Source organism: Pinus tabuliformis, chromosome 3_1 (assembly GCF_031772625.1).
Source record: "Pinus tabuliformis cultivar Carrire ecotype Pingquan chromosome 3_1, CPIR1, whole genome shotgun sequence".
Taxonomy (NCBI): domain Eukaryota; kingdom Viridiplantae; phylum Streptophyta; class Pinopsida; order Pinales; family Pinaceae; genus Pinus; species Pinus tabuliformis.
In genome coordinates this window covers 498,182,680-498,209,976 of record NC_142301.1, presented here as the reverse complement: position 1 = coordinate 498,209,976, position 27,297 = coordinate 498,182,680, and the positions used below count along the sequence as shown (strand labels likewise).

The 27,297-nt window shown below is 41.2% G+C and overlaps 1 protein-coding gene across 2 annotated transcripts in view; it reads left to right on the top strand.

Annotated features, from left to right (window-relative positions):
* The window catches only part of LOC149187987 (Transducin/WD40 repeat-like superfamily protein), a 352,005-nt gene that overhangs the window by 46,739 nt on the left and 277,969 nt on the right, over positions 1-27,297 (top strand). For both annotated transcript variants that reach the window (XM_089411531.1, XM_089411530.1), the window contains exon 2: positions 16,804-16,913. In XM_089411531.1, coding sequence (XP_089267657.1) covers positions 16,804-16,913 — 110 coding nt within the window. The remainder of the gene's footprint in view (positions 1-16,803; positions 16,914-27,297) is intronic.

Here is a 27,297-nt window from a genome sequence, read left to right as displayed (position 1 = left end):
AGTTCCTGACAGGGAAATGACACTCACAACTCTTGGAGGACTGCCACCTGAATGGTATATATTTAGGACTACTCTTCTCAACAATAATGTAATTCTTGGATTTGAGGAATTGATGGCTAGATCTATTCAAGAAGATTCAAGGATAGAAGAGCAAGAAACGCCCGCACTTAAAGGCCATCCCTCTGCCTTTTCTTCTCATGCTAAAAGAAGAAACAATTTCGGGGCTAAATCCAAAGGAAAGGTTGGACCGAAGGGTGGAAGAAAAGGACGATGTTACAATTGCAATAAAATGGGCCACTATGCGAGGGAGTGCCCTGATAAAAGGGACTCACACTGAGACGATGATCAAAATCACTCTCAAGGTAATCAAAGGAATGGGAGGTCAAATGGCAGAGGTAAAAGAAATGTCGGAAATCAAGGAAGAGGACAACCCTTCAAGAAGGCAAGAAACTCCAGGTATGAATCTAATGTTGTTAACAATAAGCAGGATGAGTGTTATCTACCAGCGGCCCTCTCTACTACTGCTCCCCCTAACTCGTTGGGAAATTGGCTTATTGATAGTAGTGCCTCAAGGCACTTCACTGGTTACAAAGAAGCTCTCTCTAATCTGATAGAGAAGGAGACCAACCTGGAAATTTTTCTTGGGGACAACTCAAAATATCTCGTGAAAGGGCAAAAGAAAGAAGAAAATCCTTGAAAAGCAGGTTTCAGGGAGATATTGCTCAAAAGCAAAGAGAACATCACGCTACCCTAACTGAAATAGACTTGCTCAGGAAATGGCAGAAGGAGAAATTGTTGGTTGACGAAAGGAAGAATAATGACATTTCTTGATTGAGGATGAAGGCAAAAGAAGCGTATGCAACTCCATGCATTGAAGGCACAAGTTCCAAGCCCCAACAAAGCAAGATTGACGAGAAGCCTGACAACAAGATCCTTCAAAGGCCAAATCAAAGTCAAAAGAAGATTAAAGGTAGTGGTGATCCAAGAAGTAATACTGAAGTAATCAGGGATGAGGATCAACAAAGGGATGTATCTCCTCCAAGAAAGAATGTTTACAGAAGACGATCAAGACAAGATATCTCGTCCAGGTACCTAAGTATGTTTAGAGGAGGCAAAAGAAAGAAGAAAATTCTTGAAAAGCAGGTTTCAGGGAGATATTGCTCAAAAGCAAAGAGAACATCACGCTACCCTAACTGAAATAGACTTGCTCAGGAAATGGCAGAAGGAGAAATTGTTGGTTGATGAAAGGAAGAATAATGAAATTGCTTGATTGAAGATGAAGGCAAAAGAAGCGAATGCAACTCCATGCATTGAAGGCACAAGTTCCAAGCCCCGACAAAGCAAGATTGATGAGAAGCCTGACAACAAGATCCTTCAAAGGCCAAATCAAAGTCAAAAGAAGATTAAAGGTAGTGGTGATCCAAGAAGTAACACTGAAGTAATCAGGGATGAGGATCAACAAAGGGATGTATCTCCTCCAAGAAAGAATGTTTACAGAAGACCATCAAGACAAGACATCTCATCTAGGTACCTAAGTATGTTTAATGGTTATTGTTTCTCATGTTCTAACTTCGGGCATATGGCTAGGGATTGCAAAATGTATGACAAGAATGATTATCAAGGACATCATCAAAACCCTAAAAGCAAGTTTGCAAGATTGCAGGACAAATTTCAAAATGACTTTGCCAACAGAAAGTTTATGTCATTTGCTCCATCATTTAGGTTCAACATTGAATGTTACAAATGCCATAACTATTGACATATAGCTCGAGATTGCAGATACAAGATGGAATCTTCCTGAAGGAAAATTCTAATATCAGATACATGAAGGTTTGGAGAAGAAAGCAAGACCAAGAGGCGCAGGTAAAAGAAGAATTCCCAATGGTTATGTTTTTAGGCTTTGTAAAGTCAAAAGATCATGATGAATCCACCGAGTAGAAGGAAGATGATCCGGCTGCAGAGCTGGTTCATACATTATTTTGAAGAATCTAGTGTGATGGATCCATGTCTTGTGAATGTTGAAGAGGGGGAGTCTAAGTAGCGGTAGTTGCAGATTTGAAGATTTATTCTTTGGCAATTTGGAAAATGTGAAAATGTCGACAACTTTGGAAAGCAAGTCATGCACAGTTTTCAAGGACTTGTTGTCTTGACAAGTAGAGTCAATGGTGAAAGGCATACCATGTCAGGGGGAGAGAAGTAGTCAGAGAGAGGAAGGCATATTGCAGGAAGACAGAGGAAGGCATTTCATTAGGGGGAGTAACCCTTTGCCATTGATGTCAAAGGGGAGAGAAATAATGAAAGGAAGATTAGAAGTTAGGGGGAGCAATGATCGCATGGGGAGTATGTGTTGCCATTAATGAGAAAGGGGTAGATTGTTGAATGGTGTTGTCATTGATGCCAACATCAGCGTTTGAATGCTCTTAATATACGTCGTGGATTGCGTTTGTTGGAAGCTTCAATGAACAAGAAGCCCTGGAAGGAAGGAAGGAAACCCTAACAGCCCCACACTTGTTGAAGATTTTGAGGATGAAGATCAGTGAATTTGCTCTAGAGACCTTCATCAATTGATGTTCCAAATCATGCCGATTCTAACGATATGTGGCATGCCACAAGGCTCCTCACGATTGAGGAGATATGCCCCATCAAAGATTGAAGCCCCCTTGTGGTCAAGGTCCCCAAATGAGATGATGTGGGAACTCTTCGTTGGTTCATGGGCCTAGAAGGATTTTCATGACAAGTCTTAATAAATTAATTGTTTCTGAAGTTTTGAAGGGATATTCATCAAAGGCCCATTATCAAAGTTTATAAATTAAATAACTTTGTAGCATCAGACAGGTGTTCTAGTCTCGACTTTGGTTAGAGAGGCTAAGAAACATTAGAACTCCAGAACCTAGAAAAATTTTCAGGAGAAAACACCTAGAGATGACTCAATTAAGTTAATTAATCAATAATTAAATATTTCCTAAGTCTAACTTAGGAAAAGTGATTAATTAACAAGAATTAATTAAGAAAGGTGAGATTTCTCTAGAAACTCACATGGATCGACTTGGAGATGATATTAGCCGTTGATGAGGATTTAATCATGGCCATTCATGAGCCAATGAGAGATTATAAGAGGAGGTCGATGGGGTTGGAGCAAGATACACTTGAGAGATCGATTTCCTTGGCAAATTGAGCTATCCAGCAACAACAACTGAGCAGGGAAGAGGAGTTTGAGCCAGAGGGGAAGCAGAGTTAGTGAGGGGAAAAGATAGTGATTCCGGAGGAGATTCTAGTTTCAGAGTGGCAGCTACAAGTGACAAAAGTATTCCACAGTGAAGCTGGATAGGTGCTTCAGTCTAATAGTTCGATTTAGTTGAGAGGGAGGTTGATTCAACTTCGAGAGGTTGGGAAATCTTGCAGAGGTTCAGAGTGTTCCTTCTAGTAGTAGAGATAGGCAGGACAACTTGATCAGAGAGGGATTCCAACCACACGTGTGAGAGGTAGTGTAGGGACTGCGCAGAGGGCCTGCACAAGGGTTTCGACAACCAGATTTTTTGAGCAAAGCAGTGTCGGGATTGGTTGTGGAGAGATAATTTGCTCTCTAATATTTTTGTCAGATGTTTGCTGATTGGATAGCCAATTGGGCATCCATAGATTGTACTCATATTATTTCATTGCTGCATAATAATAAAATCCTCATTTGTTGCACCAATTTTCCCGCATTGGGTTTTTTTGGGGACAATTGTCTAAAAATAACTGTCATATTTTTATATGTGTGCTCTATATTTCTTAGTTTCTAGCATTTTATTTCCGCAACATTTTATGGTGAAAATTGCAGTTGTGATTTTATTCGTTATTTGCTGTAGCAAATAAACTGCACTTAAATTTTAATCAGTTAGAAGAATAATTTCTAGTTGCTGCAATAGAGTTGAAATTTTCACATGGTATCAGAGCCAGTTTGACAGATAAGGAGCTCAATGATGAAGAAGAAATTTTACAGCTTCAGAGGGATTTTCTGAGCAAATTTTCTAGGTCTGCACAAAGGGCCAACTAGGCAGTGCGAATTGCTGGGGAGAGTTCAATTTTTAGTTGCAGGTTGCAGGAAAAAGTTCGAATTCCCCAGAAGTAGTTCCAATAGGCAATAATGTAGCCAGGAAGCAGTTCTGGTGAGCATGTCAGAGATTTCGTTGAGCAGACCTGGACACAGTAATTTTGCAGTAGCAAAATCAATGTCTGGTGGAAGAGAAATAACACACACTAAGGGATTTTTAGTTTATTCCTCAGAGGGTTTTGAGTTCCAGCTTCACAAGGAAACGTGTATTTTCCAGTTGCAGAAGGCTGTGCGAGTTTATGTTGCCAAGATTATAGTTCAAGTTCCAGTCATTGAAGAAGGACTTATGGAAGGTAGAGCGAGTAGTTTCAGAGTGCCGCTGAAGGCAGAGCGAGGCAGTAGTAGCAGTTCTGTACATTACAGGAGGTAGTGCGAGTAACAGAACAAACAACCAAGCAGGAGAGAGGAGGAGATTCCTATTTATTTTCCCAGTTGTAAATTTTGTAGAAAATGGCCTCAATAGGACTTCAAGATCAGGACAGGCTAGATGGAGCCTCGAATTATTGTATCTGGAAAGCCAAGATGACTTTCCTTCTAGATGAGAATGGTTTGAAGACGTATGTAGAGAGAGTTGTAGTCATACCGACAAACCCACATCAGCTAGAGAACTACAATAAAGAGATGGCCAAGGCAAAGCGGTTGATCCTCGATGGAGTTCGAGATCATCTAGTCTCACACTTAGCAGCGAAGAATATGGCCAAAGAAATGTGGGACTCTCTCGCATTACTCTACGAGAATTCTTCCGAGAATTAGAAGATGTTCTTGAAGGAGAAGTAGAGAACCTCTAGGATGCAGAAGGCTCCCTTACCTCACCAGGATTCAGGATGTCCAGAGTGAGCTTGCTATAGTAGGAGGGACACCTCAAGACAGTGCGCTGGTGCATGTAGCTATCAATGGTTTTACTGAGGAATGGGATACTTTTGTCCAAGGTATCACTGAACGAGATCAACTACCTAGTTGGGATCGATTGTGGGTAGATTTCACGCAGGAGGAAATGATACTTGCTCTAGTCAAGAGTACTCTCAGTGGCAGCAACAATGGATCGAAGAGTGCGAAGGAGGAAGTCAATGTAGCCCTTGCATTGAAGGGAAAGGAAAAGAAAGGTCCCAGTCAGGGATAAGGCTCACAAGGAGGAGAAAAGAAGGAGAAGGATCTGTTGAAGATCAAATGCTTCAGGCGTGGTGAATTTGGTCACTATAGTATCCAGTGTCCTCAGGGGAAGAAGAACAAGAAGGAGAAGCAGGAGCAGGCATCAACTTCGACAGAGATCAATCAGTTGTCTTACAGGTTGGAGGAAGGCTTCACTTTGTATGCAGCTATACCTCTAGGAGAGAGGTGTGGAGATATTGAGATCTAGGCTCTAGAGTTGCGCAAAGCTGGGCAGGATCCTTCGAGGAGAGCATCAAGCAGGTATTGAGCATCAAACATGTGTTTAGCATCGGGCATGTGTTTTCTCTTGGATCAATACCCTTGCTACAGGGGCCCACAATATTAAGTAGTAGATGGATCAATGTTCAAGATGGCACAGTCATATCTTGATTGATGATTGCAGAACTAGTTGCAGTCAAATGCTTAGGGGCGCAAAGCAGTTGCAGCGCAAATAGTTTCTCAATGGACAGTACAAAGGCTAGTAGCAGTCAGAGTTTCAAGAGACAAATGCAGAGCCAATCTAGTGGTGTAGTTGATTCAGAAGGTTTATTTCTCAATTGTTGTATTTGCAGCAACAACAACATGAGATCTATTGCAACGCAAAGTAGTGTTGGCAGCAATACAGGTGGTATAGTGCAATGTCAACAACAACCCAGATGCATGGTGATTTAACTTAGAGTAGCAGATGAATCAGATTTGAGCAATAGCTTGGTGGGCAGTGACTGGTTGTCACAGTTGTCAGACATCAGTAGCGTGTATGGGAGGATGTTATGAGATAGAGAGAACACCTTCCTCGCTAAGAGGGAGTGTTAGATTTTGTGGCATAGGACAAGTGTTCTAGTCTCGACTTTGGTAAGAGAGGCTAAGAAACACTAGAACTCCAGAACCCAGAAAAAGTTTCAGGAGAAAACACCTAGAGATGGCTCAATTAAGTTAATTAATCAATAATCAAATATTTCTTAAGTGTAATTTAGAAAAAGTGATTAATTAACAAGAATTAATTGAGAAAGGTGAGATTTCTCTAGAAAGTCACATGGATCAACTTAGAGATGATCTTAGTCGTCAAAGAGGATATAATCATCACTGTTGGTGAGACAATGAGAGATTATAAGAGGAGGTTGATGGGGTTGGAGCAAGACACACTTAAGACACTTGACAAATTGATTTCCTTGGCAGATCGAGCTATCCAGTAGCAACAACTGAGAAGGGAAGAGGAGTTTGAGCCTGAGGGGAAGTAGAGTCAGTGAGGGGTAGAGACAATGATTCCAAAAGAGATTCCAGTTTTGGAGAGGCAACAACAATTGACAAAAGTATTCCAGAGTGAAGCTGCGCAAGTGCTTTAGTCTAACAGTTCGATTTAGCTGAGAGGGAGGTCGATTTAGCTTCCAAAGGCTAGGAAAGTCTTTTGGAGATCCAGAGAGTCACTTCCAGCAGTAAAGATAGGTAGGACGACTTGATCAGAGAAGGATTCCAACCACACATGTGAGAAACAATGCAGAGGGCTTGTACAAGGGTTTGGATAACCAAATTTTCTGAGTAGAGTAGTGCCAGGATTGCTTGTGGAGATAGAATTTTCTCTCTAATATTTTTGTTAGATATTTACTGATTGGATATCCAATTGGGAATCCATAAATTGTACTTAGATTATTTCACTGCTGCATAATAATAAAACTCTCATCTGTTGCACCAGTTTTTCGGAATTGGGTTTTTTTGGGGACAATTGTCCAATAACTATCATATTTTTATGTGTGTGTGCTCTATATTTCGTAGTTTCCAACATTTTATTTCTGCAACGTTTTGTGGTGAAAACTGCAGTTGTGATTTTATTCATTCTTTGCTGTAACAAATAAAATGCACTTAATTTATAATCAATTAGAAGAATAATTTCTAGTTGCTGCAATAGAGTTGAAAATTTCACATTGGCCCTAAAGGTTTTTGGCTCAAATTGAAATTTGAAATTCAAATTTGAAATCTATTCTTTCCTTCCTATTTTGCAAAGTTGGCTCTAGTCAATTAAGGGCTAATTGAAGTTCAAACAACCTTTCCATCAAGTATAAATACAACGCGTGATATCTCTACAAAGACAAGGAATTAACTTACATATTCTCTGAATTTTCTCTCGAAGATTCGGCCTGGAGTAGTCCTGTAGATCTAGTGAAAAAGTCAAATTTTGAAGTTTCTTTTGGGACTTGACGTTTTATTTTGGGTTATGATCTCATTGGGTTTCTCTAAGCATTTCTGAGGCTATTAAGCCATCTTTGCCTAAGACAGATGCGAGTATATCTCTTTGAGGCAAGTTGGGCTTCTCATATGTGGATTTTGGCCCCCAAGGGCACGATTCTAGGTCGCAAGTCAAGAACTCAACTCTGTACCTTTTTCGACCTTCTGAGATCACTAAGTCTCTGAGATTTGTGCACACTGTTGGAGAGTTTGTTGGCATATTTGATTAAGCTTACTGTTGTGGACTAGGGCAATCTTTGGGCATATTATACAATTCTAAACGCTATTCAAGTGACATTGATCTGAAGATTTCTTCTTGATATTATTTGGCACCAAACATTGGATGTTCCTTGCAAACGAAGTGTAGCAGAGTTGTGGACGATTACATTGAAGCTCCATTTTGATCCATCACTCATGAATTAATATATGTGATTTTTTGGGAATTGAGAAGGGCACACAACAAAAGGGAAAATAGATTTAAGACCTTATGAAGGCGATCCTGTCAGTTGCATAATAAATGGAACAGTTTGAAGATACTAATTATCAAATTCTGAAATCGTGGGAGCAAGCCGTCACAACTCCATGCCTTTTGACAACATGCCATTCATGAATGCCTTTTGACCCTTTTTAATGTTTGTCTCTCCCAGATATCAAATGCAAGCACCAACATCGACATTAACATAAGCATTCTTGATGCATACTAAAGGATTGTTCATTTGCTTAATTGATAATGGCAGAAGAAAGGCTTTGTTAACTAATTTCGTATGACGTTTACCTAGTCAAACTTTCTTAGCTATGAAGATTCATTTGCACAGATCTATTGAAGGACGAGTCTCGTAGTTCTATTTGGCAAACAAGGGCATGTGGATCGTTAAAGCAATCAGAGCTCCTTTTATTTTGCCTGGACATATGATAGTGTGGTGGTAGTTGCTAAGGTATATCAATGAGTGACTAATGAAGTGCACACACAACGCGTTTGGCAAATGCATATGGGTACTGAATGAAAGTTAAGAATGTTGTGCCATGATTGTATGCTAATTGTGAATGCGTTGCCTAGTGCTGTGCACAATGGGATTTGGTACGATGACAAAGTTCCCTATGTATGATGGAGTCTACGCCATGAAATGTTAAGCATAGTATTGCTGTTAGTAACTAAGTTTGTAATCTGACAAATTAATTGTTGCTAATAATTAGAACTTGTGTAATGATATATATGTTGAAGCAATATGTCGCATTACCAATATTAATATATTCTGCTAGTTGTGACAATTTATGTAGGATAGGATGTGTTTTGTAGTGAAGGACCCTTGCAATATTCTGGCAATAAATGTAGTACAAGTCATTAACTAATTTTAATAAGGCGAGAGTCCAGCCTCTGGTCACATAAGCAACATGGTCGTGAAATACAAATAGCCTGTCAAGTAAGTTAGTAAGGTCTGCTATTGCTTGCTAAAGTTTATAATACCATATATTACTACTGTAAATGTATTGTAGATACTGATGTTGAGTGCTCTTGGTTAGAGTGAGGTTGGCCGCTAGGGTTTGGCAATGTTGAGCAAAGTTAGGGTTCGTCTGGATGATCTTTGTTGAACAAGAGAAGAAGTTGTGGCATCAAGGTTTATTGTAAGAACATTATATATAAGCAGTGCCAATTTGTTTTAACGGCTGAATGTAATATGCATTGCTATTGTCATCAACATTATCATAATAGACTATGAGGGTTTTAGCATGAGGCATTTCTAAGTGAAACTGAAAGCAAAATTTATTGGGGATTAAAAGTCCACATGTTGAGCAGTAGAAAAATAAAGTTGATGATGCCATTAAGGCTTTGATGACACAAGCAAGAGTGTTTTGTATTGATGTTGGTGTTGAATTGATGAGCTAATGGTTTCATGTTGTATTGTTCAAGTTGTAGAGGACAAAATATGGCTAAGGCTACTCATATTGTAGAGGACAAAATATTGGCTGTGGGCGTAGTAAAGCTGAGGCCTGCTGCTAGGTTTTGGCAGTGACATCTATTTGTATTTGGTAAAATTCATTTATGCCGAAGTATTATGTTGAGTTGAGCTAGGGATTGATCTTCTTGAGTTGGTTTTGTCACTGATGACCTTGTGACATGATTGTGGATCGATAAAGTCAACAGGGTATCTTGATGTTATATTTAATTTGATGTCTTTATAATTGAGTAGAGAAGAGACGGGTGGATCTAGTTTGAAAATTGTGAAACATGGTCCGCTTGCTGAATAGGGTGGTAGGGTGGTGCAAGGTAGGAGAGTGGAGTCTCCTTCAGGTTGGAACTTGAGAACACTTTAGGTTGGCAGGGTGGTGCTAGGTCAGGTTGGAGTCTGCATGGGGCTTTGGAGTATCCTTCCAACTAGAGCTACTAAATCAGGGAGTTGGAGCTTCCTTTAGGTTGAAGCCTGTAAACCAGGGCGTTGGAGCATCCTTCTAGTTGGAGCTGGTAAATTAGGGCATTGGAGCATCCTTCAAGTTGGAGCATAGGTCTTGAGTTCCCTTCAAGTACCTTAGAACTCTTTTTGCAGCAGACCAATGTCCCTCACAAGGCTTTTGCATAAACCTGGAGAGGATTCCAACAACAAATGAAATGTTTGGTCTGGTAGTAGTGAGGTAGATGAGACTTCCTACAAGCTGTCTATACTTTGTTGCATCCTCAAATTCCTTTCCTTCAATAGATGTGAGCTTTAAGTTTTGTTCCATTGGAGTAGAAAGAGGATTGCACTCTGTCATGCCAAATCTGTTTAACAAACCTCCAATGTATTTCTTTTGAGAAAGAAATATGGATTTTGGATGTTGGGTTACTTCAATGCCAAGATAGTAATGAACATAGCCCAAATCAGTCATTTCAAAACTTTTCCCCAATTCCTTCTTTATGGATGAAATGTAGCTTTCATTGTTCCTTGTCATTAAAAGATCTACATATACCACAAGATATACAACTGTTTTGCCAACTTTCTTGACAAATAAAGTTGCATCATCAAGATCAAAATGATTGAAGTTGAGTTTCAGAAGTTGCTTAGTTAGTTTTTCATACTAGGCTCGCGGTGCTTGTTTGAGGCCATACAAGGACTTCACAAGTTTGCATACTTTTTGTTCATGTCCTTTTATAGCAAATCCTTCAGGCTGGGACATAAAAACATTCTCTTTTAGGTCTCCATTCAAGAACACAGTTTTTACATCCATTTGATGGACTTTCCAACCGTTCTGAGATGCTAGTGCAAAGAGTGTCCGGATGGTGGCCCATTTTGCTGTGGGGGCAAAAGTTTCCTCATAATCGACCCCTTCCTTCTGTGCAAAACCTTTTGCCACAAGCCTAGCTTTGTACTTGTCAAGTGAGCCGTCAGCTTTGTACTTGTTCTTGTAGACCCACTTGCAGCGAATTGGTTTGGTTCCAAATGGAGGATCAACCAGCTTCCAAGTGCCATTCTTTATGAGGGCATGATACTCCTTTTGCATCGCTTCTTTCCATTCATCATGAGAAGCTGCTTCTTTGAAGGAAGTTGGTTCAAAATCTGTAGACAAGTTCAATTCACAATCATAAGAAACATCCATATCAACAGGTGAATTAGAGTCATCTACATCACCTCCATTTTGTCGGTTTGAATTTCTGGTTCCTGTTTTTCCAATTTCATCAGGATGAACACTTTCAAGTGTCTTCGTCAGCCACTTTGGGGGACCTTTCTGAGATGGTCCGGGCTGCTCTATTGATTGAGTTGGGACTGAATCAAGATTGAGTCTCCCAATTCTATCAATTACATCACTTAAAGCATCATCCGTTGTTGGAATTTCATGCAGGGGAGATTGTTCTTCAGAAGAAGATTCCACATGTTGATCTAGTATAGGAATCCCCCCTTCAAGATGTGGAATCTGATTATCAAATTCTTGAAATGATTTCGTTTTTGCGAATCTATCCAAGCGATCAAGTTGCCGCTCAACAACATTGTCGGATTTGGATGATTCAAGAAAAATGACATCTCTAGATACAACAAACTTTTTATTTGCTTCATCATAGAGGTGGTATGCTTTGGAGGTGTTGAATACCCCAGGAAGATACACTTACGACTTCTAGCACCAAGTTTGTTTCTATGTACCTTTGGTATCAAAGCATAACAGGTGGAACCAAAGATCCTGAGATGTTTTACCAAAGGAACATGTCCATACCACAATTCATAAGGAGTCTTGTTGCTTATAGCATTAGATGGACATCTATTCTTTATATATGCAGCACATAGAATAGCATCAACCCAAAACATCATCTTTACATTTTTGAAGAAAAGCATGGATCGTACCATATTCAAGATTGTTCTATTCATTCTTTCAGCGACACCATTCTGTTGGGGATTATAAGGCACAGTTGTTTGATGTTTGATCCCATGTTGGCGAAGATAGTTTTCAAATTCATTTGATGTATATTCTTTTCCATTATCAGTGCGAATAGACCCAATATGAGATTGTGCATCATTTTCCATCCATTTATGAAAATTCTTGAATGTTTGAAAGGCATCAGATTTGTTTTTCAATAAATAAACCCAACACATTATGGTGTAATCATCAATAAATGTCATGATATATTTATTTCCATTTGCAGAAAGAACAGGCATTGGACCACATAAATCTGAATGAATGAGTTCAAGCTTCCTATGTGCTCTTGAATGTGAATCATGAAAATACTGTTTGCTATGCTTTCCTAGAATGCAAGCATCACATTGCTTATGTTTCCTAGGAATTGTAGGCAAACCAGCAACACCATTTTTCTTCAATAAGCGGAGACTGTCATAGTTTAAATGTCCAAATCTAGCATGCCATAATAAACTTGATGGAAGTGTACCTTCTTCATGATGAGAAATATATGAGAAATGTTGTGCATGAGCAGAGATTCCTTGCAGTTTGAGAAGCCTTTCTTCTTCTATTCCCCTCATGACAAGTGAGTGGTCAGAAGCTTTTCTTACCTCAAGCTTGCCATTAAACATATGAATGGAGTGACCTTGCTGGCGGATGTGGACCAAGGACAGCAAGTTTCTCTTGAGCTGTGGGAGATATAGAACATGATCCAGAAGAAAGTCTGGAAGACCAGGCAATTTAAGAGTGATTGTGCCAAGCCCTGATGGCTTGATTTTTGACTGATCTGCACTTCGAAGAAGCAAGTGAAGCATTAAACAAATTTTCATTTACTCCAATGTTACATTTCAATATAATGAGCGGATTTAGGTGCTTTACCTTTGTCTGTATCATCAGTTTTACCTTTCTGCTGGTTTCTTTTCTGCTCAATTTTGTCCCATGGTAGCTTGCATGTAGAAGCATCATGTGATCCATTTCGTTTGCAGCGAATGCAATGCAGATCTGCCTTTCTCCTTGAGAATGTCTGCCCCCCCTGCCTCTGAAGTATCTTCCTCTTCCTCTTCGTCCACCTCTTTCTCTTGTAGAATCTTGAGCAGGATGCTTTTCTTTATGAGCAAGGCTCACAGTCTCTTCAGAAGATTCAGGGACTGTCTTCTTTCCAAAGGCTTTCTCTCTTTCAGCAAACTTTTTCACAAGAGAGTCAAAGGTTATATCTTTGAGATTTCCATTTGCTTGTAAAGACTCAAGATAATTGGAGTAAGTAGGATAGAGTGCCTTGAGAAAAGCAATAAGAGGGATATCCAGCTCAACCTTAGTGGATTTGATATCATGCATTATAGATTTTACTTCAGATGCAAGAGCAAGAGGATCATTATTTTTCAGTTCAAGAGTGAAGAGTTTAATCATGAGCTGAACAACTTCAAGTGCAGAATGTGAGTCATAGAGTTCCTTCAGCTTTTGTAAAGCTTCAAAGGCAGTTGAATATGATGAAATATGGCGACTTACTTCTTCATTTACAGATGCTGCGATTAATGCATAGGCTTTGCTGTTCTTGTTTTCCCAAATGACGAGCTCTTTGTCTGATGTAGGCTGCACTGGGTCATTGTCTCCTTCTCCGACACACACTCCTTTCCACAACTCATTGAAGATGAGGGTGTGTTTTATCATCTGGGACCATTCAGGATAGTTCTCCTTGCCAGTGAGAACTATTCCTACCATATAGATGATTGAATGCATTCTGTAAAAAATACTTCTGCTGATAAAAAAAAACTTTTGCTGATAAAAAAACTTCTGCTGATAAAACTTCTGCTGATAAAAAACTTCTACTAATGTACAGTGAAATTGTACTCAAAAAGACATTCTCAAAGGATTTCAAATCTCTTCCTTACGCTTCAACTTTATGCACTATGTTTTCTTTTAGATAAAAGCATCAACATACCATGAATAAGTCTACAATGCTCAAAAATACCATGAAGAAGCCAACCTTCAAGATGCATTTGCCGTCATATATTGAAAGTGAAGTATTATAACCAACCAGAACATTGGTATCATGCTATGAATATAGTTATACGATCACTGCCCAATGTTCTCAAAGTAGATCCATATGAACTATGCTAATAAACAGTTGTTTGATCCACAAGGAAGTATAACAGTACTCAAAGCACATATACCACGTATTTAGAGTAGATTATCACTATCCACAAATCAGAGATGAGCGCAGCAACGAATGAAAGTGAGACAGCAAACTGTTGCAGAAGTGTGACTGGAGGCAGAATAAATCGTAGCTGGCGAGTGGACGCAGCCCGGATTCTTTTGGAGAGCGGGGCAATCTGTGCCGAGCACAACTTCGATGCTCAGGCCAGTTTTGGAATCCACTTAGAGTAGAACAGGTTTTAACTGCAAGCTCAGAACCCAGTACTTCAGGGATTCATGACAGTTTGAATTCGGAGCAAGGGCAAAGCGCAAGTTCTGGTGAAGAATTTAATCCTACAGAAACCAGCGGCTATATTATCTTCGGGTATGCAGGAGCAGATGACTGCAGAAATGGGTGAGGCAACCCCTGAAGCAATAACATTAATGCCACTTAGAATTGAACAAATTCCTCAATCGTTGTTCGGCGTTCAAGACGTAGCGGTGACAGCCAAAATTGATGACAATGCCAATGGAATTGAATAATGCAGCAGGCCCGATGTCTTTTCGTCTCCCCTTGAAGCCCTTCAGCCTTGCTCACCTAATAGTTCGCATTCATCTTCAAGATCTCCCGTTGCTCGCAATAGTTTGCCTACGAGGATAGCGAGAACAGACAGAGGGAGTATTTAGGTCTGCCCATCCGATCATCCAAACACCGCAACACCTCAACACAACAATACGACCCCTTTAGCACTCTCCAAAACAAATGTCTCAACACAGCAATACGACCCCTTCAGCACAGCATGCAGTGATGCGCTTCAATGGATGTATTCAGGAATGAACGAGATTTGCAGAGTTTCGACAGAGATTTTAGCATAGAAGCGAAATGAGCTCGGACAGGCCATCATCAGGACAAAAGGGAATATGGCAGTGGCAAATCATTTCAGGACAGAGGCAGAGGAGCGCTCAGTGGACAGAATGACAGAGGCGTTTGAGGACATAGCTCAGGCCAGCGTACAGCCCACAGTAGCAAAACTGAAGGGAGTTACAACTATTTTTAGAACTGGCTCTGATACCATGTCAGGCCAGGAGTAACTCCAGTTTGGCAGAAAACTCATAAAACTGATTCGATTTATTACATTAGGTAGCTATTGTTATATACAAGAATGTGACTGCTCAGTTCATCTTCTGATGACTGTTCACATTCCAGGTTCACCCAACCGCAGAGGATTAGGTGTTAACAAAAAATTAACTAAGTGGAAGGAAACACTGATTCACCCCCCTCTCAATGTTTCCAAAAATATAGATGTGAAAGAAATTGAATTTTTACATAACGTTATTGCCTTGTGTGTACAACACATGTCTCCTCTACATGTTTGAAATCAGTGTATTAAAAAAAAACAAAAATACCAAAGGCCAACTTCTATGTTTTTAGTTGTTTAGGAATCCTTGCGATCTGATTTTTCTTCCAAGTCCCAATGATTGTTAAGAAAATTAAGTGTGTGAGGACTCTTATTCAACAATAATTGCCTTTAATTCATATTTCTGAGTTTTTGTGAATTTCTGTCTGATTTTTGATGGTTATGCTTCCCATTTTGAGGTTTTCTTCTTGTGTGTGTGTTTTGTGTTTTCTAGTTAGTAATGATTGAGTTGGTGGTTAGTGTTACACTGTTTACCCAGGATAGTTAAAGGGTTAGAGAAGGTTTCTCTCTCTCCCTCTTTTCTGTGTGTTTATCTTTTGCTTTTCGTGTGGGCTGTGCTCCAAATGCTCGTGTAGCCATGTGGAGCATCCTAAGTCTTCCACGTGTCCAACATTTAGATAGTAATTCATACAATTCCATAAAGTAGCCAAAGGTAGTATGGTGTATTATGAGCCTTCTATGTTTTTATAGACATTCTTGGTGTCAAACCCTTTTATAGGTTGAAGTGCATAGGACCTATTTAGCTCATTTTGATAGATGACTGACATATAAGCTCTTAACAGTTTGTCATATTGTTATTTAGTCAGTTTGACCAATATTCAACCCCTTTGATTAGCATTGAATAAAGTTTGATTTTTTTCTAAACTCAGTTTTTGGGCATATTTCTTAATTGTTTCACTTCCCATTTCTTTGTCATGATCAAAATCACACCCTTTATTTATAACCATTCTTGCAACTGTACAAGTCTTTAATGCATCTTTGTTGATTTTTTCTTATTCTCTCTCGAAATTAGGTCGTGTTGGGTTCATCAACCCCTCTTTCCAAATGATACAAGAATCTTTGCTAGGGAGCTGATTTCTTGGAATTCAAAATTGCGAAGCCAGCTTTTCAGATTACAACATATGTTTTATTGGTCGGGTAGGTAACTTTTGGGTGCTGTGTTGAAGTCTTATATGAACCTCTCCATTCCAGAGATTGTTGTCCACATTGCAAATATATAGAGCTTATATTTTGTTTTAAAACGCTGAGAGTTTTATCTGATGCTCTCTGGTGCCTTTCTTAAATATTTGTTTAGGTAGTGCATCCATTGTATCTGTTTAACTTGTAAAGTTTGACTTCGTAAATATCAGTTTCCAAGAACCTAGGAAAGGTTTTCAAATGGTCTTCAGATGCTATTATATTAGGATAGAATATCTCTTACATGGCAAAAATATAAATCGTCAAAAATTAAAAAAAGAAAAGATTTGATAGGCATTTTCTAGTTTTTTTTTACTATGCTCAATGCTTCATCGAAATATTTGTTTGCTGTTTTTGTGCAATGCGTCAAGCTTCCAGAATATTAATTAATGTTTAATATGCCAGAATATATCACTCACTAAATGTAACCTTCATTTACTAAATTAATTGTACTATTGTTGTGTCTGAACTTTGAAGGACTGGGAATGCAATGGAAAAGGTTATGTTGGATATCGTAACTACATTCGTCGACTGAAAAATTGGGACAATTTGCAACATACAAGCCAACCAAGTACACCGGGGGGCAGGTCAGTTGTTTTCATTAGCATTCATTTATACCAATAGATTATATGATGACTCAAAGAGAGTTAGGCTCTGAGTTAAAACCCAACTTGATATACATTTTATGCCAATGTACATAACATTTTGTGTCTGAAGAACTCGGCATCTACTCTTTCTCCTTTGGAAGTCTTTGTGTTTAAAGTGGAACTGCAATTCTGGTTCATGGTATCATTTTGGATAACATTTAGTAGGTTTGATGTAGAGTGTCATTCTCATTCCAATCTCGAGCTGAGATCTGCTTGGTGATTGAGGGGATTAATTCTCAGGACTTAGGGAGGATTTCTTGGAGGGAGATTTGGGCTTAATTCAGCAGCATATGAACCATGGAGCGTTTTCTGGCCCAATTGAGCAACTCACACTTGTTGGGGGTCACCGGGGGTTAGTGGATTTAGCCCAAACTTTTTTTGGGTTTGTGTGGGTTTGGTGAGAGGATGCTAGGATTAATTTTGCAGAATTTTCTGAGCACTTGTGATGGTATAATTCCTAGTTCCATTCGGTAGCCAACAACAAAAATTGTTGGAGGAGGACACAATTTATTTTGGGACTATTTCCACCACTTTAGTTCGTGAGACATTTCTGAGTTTTCATACTTTTAGACGACAGTTCCCTTTAGGCATACATCGATGGGGCTTGTAGCATTGTTGGGCCGCGTTTGCATGTTGGTGAGAGAGATGCCGTGTTACCTAGGCAGATTACATGGATTGGCCAGACTAGTGAGATGAGGCGACACAAGTTGCGCAGGGTGCAACATTTGCAGGATGGAGGACTTGTTCAGTGTATGGTTGTTCGTGCATTCGATCCCTCTCGGGGTTGGATGTCGAGAGATATTGATTTGGTATCCGGTGGAGCTAGCTAGGTGGTTAGATGCATCCATGGCCACAATTCAACAGAGACTGTGGATTACTAGAGGGGCTCGAGGGCAAACTAATGTTGGGATCCAGGTGGAATTCTCTATCACATCGTGGAGTCGGTAGGTGATAGTAGTAGCTGCATGATGGACTCGGTGGTTGGGCGCACACACCTTTTCATATACCCTTCAAATTTCTTGACAACACTAGTGACAAGATGGATTAACAAGGGATCAGGGAAATTTCATGAGTTATCATGGCATGTTTGGCGTACATGGGATTGTAGGATGACTAGCCTACTTTCGCAGGAGTTGGTAGAAGGAGGTGGCTTTGACAGGCCATCAGACAGGGTATTATATGGAGACGATGCTCTCTCACTGGTATATTGGACACAGGAGCTACTGAGGATAGGCTCATTAGTGTCATTCACATTAGCGTGTGAGGGGTTAGGCCGCTCAGGTTTATCTGGGTAGATGAGGAGATATAGCTCACATCATGGAGGGCTTACTAGCAGAGTGGTGGATGCATTGGTACATGTGGGATGGCATATGATATAGGGTGGTACGACAGTAAGCAGCGGTACCCAGGAGTGCACAAAGATATGCTGCAGAGTCCAGTGTTCTGTAGAGGGATGTGACCTGATGCATACAGACCCAATTTTAGACCCTAGGATCTAGTGTTGTATAGGGTATGTAGTGATGAGCTGTGGCCTGCAGAGGAGGATGGAGATGCATGGTTGTTTGTTGTAGCATGTTGGTTTGCATTGTGGAATAGGAGGAGCACTCACATTGCATTGAGTACACGCAGGGAGTGTCAGGTATAGTGACATACGCAGGATACAAGATAGTACAATAGTAGCACGAGGTATCCAGTGGTGTAAATGGATAGGCTGCAAGGTACAATGGCATGTAAAGGAGTATAGGGATACTTGGTAGTATGCGAGGACGTATGGTGTTGCACAACAAGGTCTTGGAGTGTTGCCTCCAAGGAGACTTATGGACAAGGACGCTGGGCACGCCTTTGCGTGTAGTTCACCCAAGATCGATGAGAATGTAGATGAGCGACATTTGATGGTATCCATGGGGACTCACACACCTAGCCCTCCTTTACATCGCTTGCAGGCACATATGATTTGACTGTTGTCCTTTGATTTCAGGGCATGAGCAGCAGAGTGCGGGGAGCTCACCTGAGATATTTGGATGCAACTCAATGCACCAGGGGAGAGACTTCTCAGCGTGGCATTGGGTCAGGGCACGAACTGACAGGTTCAATTTTGGGGAGTGCATGGTTTGCTTCAGAGGTAGTGTATGTTCCACCCTTGAGTTCACACTTAAGGGGATGCATGACACGTTTTGGGCGAGGCACTCTGAGGTGTCATCGAAGCATATACAGTAGGTGGTTGACCTTTCTTACGAGCGGTTGTTTAGTCTCCGGGCATCACAACACTTGACAATTCAACGACCTTTAGGGATGAGCTGTTTGCTACAGGGGGAGATCACTCAGATCTTCCATTGGGCTTTAGTGACTCACTGATGGCGTGGGGGACTTCATCAACATGGGTGGTTGGTCAGCGAGAGGATATTAGGAGTTCATGTGGGAGAGACTTTGTCCCTACAGGGATTGGGTTGTATTTTTAGGAGTTTACTCTTGGTGTGCATGAGGTGGACTACCTGGTAGGGAAACTTCATGGAGAGTTGGAAAGTATTACATTATCATGATGCTCTACTTATTGATAGTATGCGGAGGGCTTCTGGAGCTTATACTTGGTTGGATAGTGAGTGGAGCAAGGGGTGCTTCACATTGATTAGGATGGCTTGGGATCTTGGTATTGAGAGATTTCTTCATGACGGGATAGTGCAGAGATCAGGGATGACTCAGTGGCACATTTCGGACCATGATATTATTGGCGGTGACAGTGGTGATCGACAGTCAAAGAGGGTGCTTGTTCATGCATTGCTTGAGGACAAGCAATTTTTGGCGGGGACGACTGTCATGTCCCTAATTTTTATTTTCTGCATTAGAGGCAATTTTGGAAAGAAGGGACATTTCTGGTTGTGGGACCTGGGAGAAAAAGGGAAAATAGCAGCTCTAGTGGAATGTGGGGGCCACAAGAAGGAGAAATTCAACCCAAGGAGGGAACTCACACTCTTGGAGGAGAGAGAAAAGAAAAGGAAGTGCGAATTAGGAGAGAGAGAGAGAGTGGGGACCACAAGGGGAGAAGAGGATAAGAAATTATAAATAGATCTTGAGGGCCTCACTTTTGTCATCTTTTGGTCATTTCACAATTCAAACCTTAGTTCTCTTGAGTTGTTTAGCCAAGACAACCGTGCACTTTAGCACAAGGAATTTCCAAGCGAAAATTCCAACTCTTCTTTCAGTGAACTTTGAGTGTCACCCTAGTGCAGTAGAGAGAAGTCTATCTCAGGACTTCTAAAGGAGCTACATTGCAAAGCATTTCTAGCTGGTGCGTATTTTCCTTGGGCACAAAAGAATTTCGTGGGGGTTTAGAGAAGCTAGCTATCAATGGAGTATTGGCCGGAAAATTTTCAAGGATTTATCCTTAGAGAGAAGGAGTTTCCCTTGGTGATTTGCAAGGGTGAGAGTGTTTCATTTTAGAGGGCAGATCTTGTCTATTCCAAGGCCTGCGCAGGGGTTTATTGGCAAGCTTCGATGCACTTGTAGAGACTCAAAGTTTGGGAGCATTCGAGCTGGGATTTGCTGGGTGATTGAGGGGAGTAATTTATAAGCATTAGGGGGGGATTTCTTTGAAGTTTGAGGGAGATTTGGGTCTAATTCAGTAGTTTATGAACTGTGGGGCGTTTTCTAGCCCAATTGAGCAACTCACACTTGTTGGGGGTCACCAGGGGTCGGTGGATTCAGTGCAAACCCTTTTTGGCTTTTTGTGGGTTTGGTGAGAGAAGGCTAGGATTGATTTTGCAGAATTTTCTGAGCACTTTTGAGGGTAGAACTCCTAGTTCCATTCGGCAGCCATCAACACAAATTGTTAGAGGAGGGCACTATTTATTCCATAGTTTTAAAACTCTGACTTGGACTCTAAACTGGGCGAGGGTTGACTTTGACATGGTATCGACTCGGCCTAGTTGATTTCAATGACTCAGTCTTTGTAAAAAATACATTATATATATATATATATATTTTTATGAAAAAACATAATTTTAAAGATTTTCATTCATGTTTACAAACAAAAAGCATTAGAATATAGAGAGAAGACAACATATGATCAACGTATGCTCATGAATATATCTATTATATCAAAATGGCACCCCGTGCACTGTCCAATACATGTAACATATAGAGATCAGAACAAAAATACATAACCAAGGAGGCTCTAAATGGCCTCTACAACAAAACATCACTAGTCACTACTGCTAGAGAAGCTAACATCATTTGGCTCAGACTTTGAATCAGAGTCAGTCGGGGAAACCTCTAGGCTCTAGCGTCCTCAATGCTGCTCCAAAATGTTGCTCTAATGATTGCCCAAGAAGCTCCTCACTGTTGCTCCAATGATTGCCCAAGATGCTCCTCATTGCTGCTCCAAAAACCAACTCCAACTCTTCACAAACTCCTCACAAATGCTCACACAAATGCACTGAGATAACTGTGAGGAAATGTGAGGGGGTTGGGTAACTTTTATAGGCTTCGGAAAGGGTAGATGCATTGAGGTAAACCTAAAACCAAAAAGAAATTTCCTTTCAAGTCTGTCTTTCCCTCCCTTTTCTGTCACAGACTGGATTGGCCTAGCTATGACGGGCTCAGTTGAGTTGGCCAGTTCGCTACCGAACTGGCCTTCAGACTGATTTTTGTATTGAGTCGGCCTGGGTAGGGGTCCTTCTTATTAGATGAACATGGCCTGAAGATCTTTGCAGAGAGTGTGGTGGCAATACCGATCGATGCAGATTAACTGAATGACTATAGGAAAGAGATGGCCCAGGCAAAGTGGATGATATTGGATGGAGTCCGAGGCCATATAGTTTCACATATATCTGGCAATAACACTGCCAAGGAGATGTGGGATGTTCTCACTCAGCTATATTGGAATCCTTTGAGCAGCGAAAGATGTTCCTGAAGGAGAAGGTGAGAAACCTTAGAATGCATCAAGGGTGATGGAGTTGATCCCTTTCTCACCAGAATTCAGGAAATCCAGGATTAGCTTGCAACAGTGGGGGAGGCGCCTCAATCTACTTAGCTTGTGCATTCAGCATTGGACAGTGTCTCAGAGGGCTGGGAAATCTTCGTCCAAGGTATTTTACGACGAGATACTCTACCTAGGTGGCATGGGATGCGGTCAAACTTGTAGCGGGAGGAGATGAGGCGAGCAGGTGTGAAGACCTCCATCAACGGAAGCAACAGTAAGGGTTCGAAAGGTGAGGAGAAAGAGAATGTGGCCCTTGAATCAAAGGGTCCTAGTCAGGGATAGGGGGAAAAGAAAAAAAAACAATGACCGATCTAAGGTCAAGTGCTTCAGGTGTGGCGAGTTTGGTCACTACAGTACTCATTGTCCTCAAAGGAAGAAGGACAAGCAGGAGAAGTAGGACCAGGTGGCAGCATCCACAGAGATAGACAAATTGTCCTCTAGGTTGGAGGATGTTAAATTATGGTATGTTCTATGCTTAGAGCAGTTTACTTATTTTTCTTCTTATTAGCCACATATTAGCAATCACATATACATTAAGTAAAGTGCAGATAGAACATTAAATGATCAACAAAAAGCAAGCCAAGACAAAAGACACAAGATGTGGCGGCAAGCCAGGGACAAACCCCAATGTGGGGAAACCCTTTGATCAAATCTTCTTTTATCTTCAATAGTTCAACAGAGAGAAATAGTACAAAATCTGAATTCTGTAATTTTATATTAGCCGCTGCAAACCCTAGATCAACAAAGTCAAACTTGGTCAAAGTAGCTGAAATTGACCTCTAGAATGCTTGGTCAATTTCCGGTCAACTTGTCCTCGAATAGCCTGAAGAAACAACCTTTGAACAGCCCCAAAAGTTCAATCAATTTGCAAATTTCTGAAGTCAACTGCAGCCCTAAACTAGGGCAGTCAATACCAGTGAAACCAAAGGTCAAATCACCTCGATTTTTGTGCCAAAAATTGCGGCCTACCTAGGAGAGGCAACCACACCCAATCCGCACTTCTGGAAGGTCAACGCTGGTCAAAGAGGTGACTTGCTGCCCTAGCGTCCTTCTTTCTGTGTCTTCCTTGCCTTAGGACGTCTTCCTTTCAGCCACACATGTGAGAGAGAGAGAGGCTCCTTTTATGCGTAGGAGAGAGAGAGAGAGGAGATGAGTGAATTTAATTGTCCAAATGAGGAGAATGCTCCTTGTATTTATATGCAAATGTTGAGGTTGAATAGACATGACTGTTGGGCTTCTGAGCCTACACAAGTTTGCTGGCCGACCTTGACAATTTGTCCATAATCAAAATAAATTCATATCTCCATAAATACTTATCGGAATTGGATGATCTTTAGATCAATCCTACACCTCTCGATGAGAGGAATCTAGGAAAAATATCAAAAGCCATAAATAAGGTGATCCACATGGAGTTTGGCCCTAGTTTCCAATTTTAACACTCCCTCTCATCTAGGGAGAACTTCATTTGCAATCCGTCAGACCGTTGCTGCGATCCATCCATCAAATGCACTGTCTTGTACAACTTAACCCCACTCTGCTCTACTCTACTCGAACTATGAAGAAGAAGAAATGATCGTGGATATATCATACCATCCTCCACTGACCCAAAGTTAGCCTCAGAGTGTGAACCACTCTCATTGATCCCAGATCAATGGAGGTCATACTAGCATAGGGAGTATGGTAGATACAACGATGCTTCCATCGATAATACTACTATGGTCCCTATCCTCATTTCCCTGCTCATTGATCAAATGAGAGGTACTTCCCATGAGTCCCAGACTGCATGGGTAGGATACCTCGATAGGAGAACTAATCATCCTGTCCATAGGAGGACGAATCATTTTGTCCAGTGGATGCCACAAAGAGCTAATCATCCTGGCCTACAAGAGAACTAATTATCTTGCTCCACAGTCGCCGCGGAGAACGAATCATCCTGCCCACAAGAGAACTAATCATCCTGTTCCACAGTCGCCACGGGGTGTCACAGGGGAAGGTTGAACCTTTACCTTGTACATAGTGCACCACTAGGGGATGGTGAGTCGCCCTGTGGTCACATGTCGCTCCAAGAAGTACCCCGCGCCCCCCTGGAGCTCCCAGAGCTCAATACATCATACTCGACCCTCATAAGAGGGTCTCTGAATGACACCAAGTCGTTCTCGGAAAGTCAAAAATTTGACCTTTCCTAGGGGCTTTGTCAAAATGTCGGCGACCTGTTCATCTATACCGATATGTTGGAGCCTTATTGCTCCTCGCTGCACCATATCTCGAATATAGTGGTACCTGATATCGATATGCTTGGAGCGATCATGAAATACGGGATTTTCTGATAAACGGATCCCGCTCTGGTTGTCACACAGAATCACGATGGTATCCAATGTAAATCCAAACAGCTCACTAAACAGCTTTCGCAACCAAACTGCCTCACAGGAGGCCATACTAGCAGCAATGTACTCTGCCTCGGCGGTGCTCAAAGCCACCTACTTCTGCTTCCTTCTCATCCAGGATATCGAGGTAGATCCTAAAGAGAAACATCACCCGAAAGTGCTCTTTCGGTCCACCACATTGCCTGCCCAATCAGCATCAGTATACCCAAGTAGTCTCACATCTCCGACAGTGTATCTCAACCCATGAGTGATTGTGCCACGAAGATATCTCAACAGATTCTTGGCACCAATCCAATGTGAGTGGTGAGGCTCAACCATATGTTGACTCAATGTGTTGATTGCAAAGCATATATCCAGACGAGAGTTCACCAAGAACATTAATGCTCTGACGAGTTGACGATACTCGATAGCATTTCATAAAACAGGTCCGATAGCACTACCACTTAACTTCTTGAAGTCAAGCTCCATCGGGGTAGTTATGGGCTTGCAGTCCACCATGCCGAATCTCTCCAATATCTTCACCACATATTTTCCTTGAGATAGGAAAATCTCCCTTGGTTCCTGCCAGACTTCCAGTCCTAGGAAATAGTGCATAAGTACTAGGTCCTTTATCTAGAACTCAAAAGCCAACTTCCTCTTACATTCGTGAATGAGAGGATCTGCACCTGTTAGAAAGAGGTCATCAACATATAGCACCAGTATGAGAGGCTTGTCATCTATAAACTTAATGTAAAGGTTAGGGTAAGCTTCACTCCTAGTGAATCCCAGCTTCAAGTAGCTATCGATCCTCTCATACCATGCCTTGGGGTGCTTGCTTTAGCCCATAGAGGGCCTTCATCAACCTTCACACATGAGATTCTCAATCATAAATCTCAAAGTCTTCGGATTGCTCCACATAGACCTCCTCTTTGATCGAACCATGTAAGAACACAGCCTTGACATCCATCTGATGTAGGTTCCATCCTTGCGAAGCAGCAAGGGCTATGATCAAGCAGATGGTGGTATATCAGGCAACAGGTGCAAATATCTCGTCATAGTCCATGCCTTCCTTCTAGGAGAAGCCACGAGCGACAAAATGGGCCTTATACTTTTCCGCACTTCCATCAACTGCATGCTTTATCTTGTAAAGCCATTTTGAAGTGACAACTCCTTTGTCTAGGGGTCTGGGGACCACATCCCAAACATCGTTTTTCATAATGGACTCATATTCCTCGGTCATAGCATCTTTCCATGATGCTTGACGGAATCTGTGAATGACGAAAGCTCATTTTGGATGATCGTGCTCATGATAGTCAGGTATCCCTGATACCTGTTCGGCTTCTTACTTTCACGGAAGGTTCCTCGGGGTGCAATTTGTCCTTCAACATCTTCAAGTGTCCCCCTAAGCCATGAAGACCTCTTCGTAGAAGAGGAAGGCTCTTGCGGAGGAGGATCAATAGGATCCATAGGTTCTTCCACATCGGGCATCGTCTCATCTTCCTTTTCCTTCGGTGCCACGGTGTCAGCTTCTTTAGATCTCCTTAAACTAGGAAGATTGTCTACTTTGCTAAGAGCCATATCTTTGTCAAAGGTGACATCATGACTAATCTCGACTTCCCTTTGACTAGCTACATAGATTCTATAGCCCTTAGTATTTTCGCTATAGCCCACAAAGATTCCTTTCTTTCCAGATGCACCCAATTTATTCCTTTTCTCTTTCGACACATGAAAATATACAGGGCTTCCAAAAATTCTAAAATGAGATACGTCAGGTTTCTTATTGGTGAACATTTCTTCGGGAGTCTTGGAACCCAATGCTTGATGAGGGCATCGGTTTTGTACATATACGGCGGTATTTGCAGCTTCGGCCCATAGAAACTTCGAAAGTCTTTGATCATGGAGCATAGCACGGACAACTTCCACAATTGTATGATTCTTCCTTTCCGCCACACCATTCTGTTCAGGAGTATATGGTGTAGTAGTCTCCCTCTTAATGCCAACCTCTTTGCAAAAGTCATGAAACTCATTGGATTCATATTCAGTCCCATTATCAGTCCTTAAGATCTTGATCTTCTTTTCGGTTTGATTATCGATCAAGGCTTTGAAGTGCTGAAACCAGGGGAACACTTCATCCTTCTTTTTCAAGAAGTATATCCAAGTCTTGCGAGAATAATCATCTGTAAAAGTGAGGTAATATAAATATCCTCCCAAGGAGTTCATAGGCATCATACCGGATATGTTTGAGTGAACCAACTACAATATATCGGAGGTCTTGCTTTGGCTTGAGGGCAATGGTCCCCTTTTGAGCTTTCCTTCGGCATATCCTCGACATACACTTTCTTGCTCTAATCTGAACTCGGGCATCTTGGTCACCATTTTTCTTACATCGGGTAGAGCTTTATAATGAGGGTGAGCAAACCTCCGGTGCCATAGTTCGGACTGAAGAGATGTGTCACAAGACATGACACCCAGCGGACTTCCCCCGACCTGATATAATGAATCAACTCGAAACCCAAGAGCAAAAGCACCTTTAAAGTTCTTTTTCCATACACGTACCTTGCCATCGCTGAAATCCACCTTGTAGCCTTTGTCTTACATTGCCGAAATGGACACCAGGTTTTTTTTGAGATCAGGGACATATAATACATCTTGTAAGTGTATGGTATTACCCTGATTCAATTGAAGAGTGACATTTCCTATGCCTTTCACAGGATATTTTGAATTATCTCCAAGAACAATTTCCAGGTTGGTTTCCTTCTCTATCAGATTATAGAGAGCTTCTTTGTAACCAGTGAAGTGCCTTGAGGCACCACTATCAATAAGCCAATTTCCCAGCGAGTCCGGGGGAGCAGTAGTAGATAGAGCAACTGGTAGATAATATTCATCTTGCTATTTGTTAACAGTGTTAGATTCATACCTGAAATTTCTTGCCTTGTTGGATGGTTGTTCTCTTCTTTGATTTCTGACACTTCTTTTACCTCTG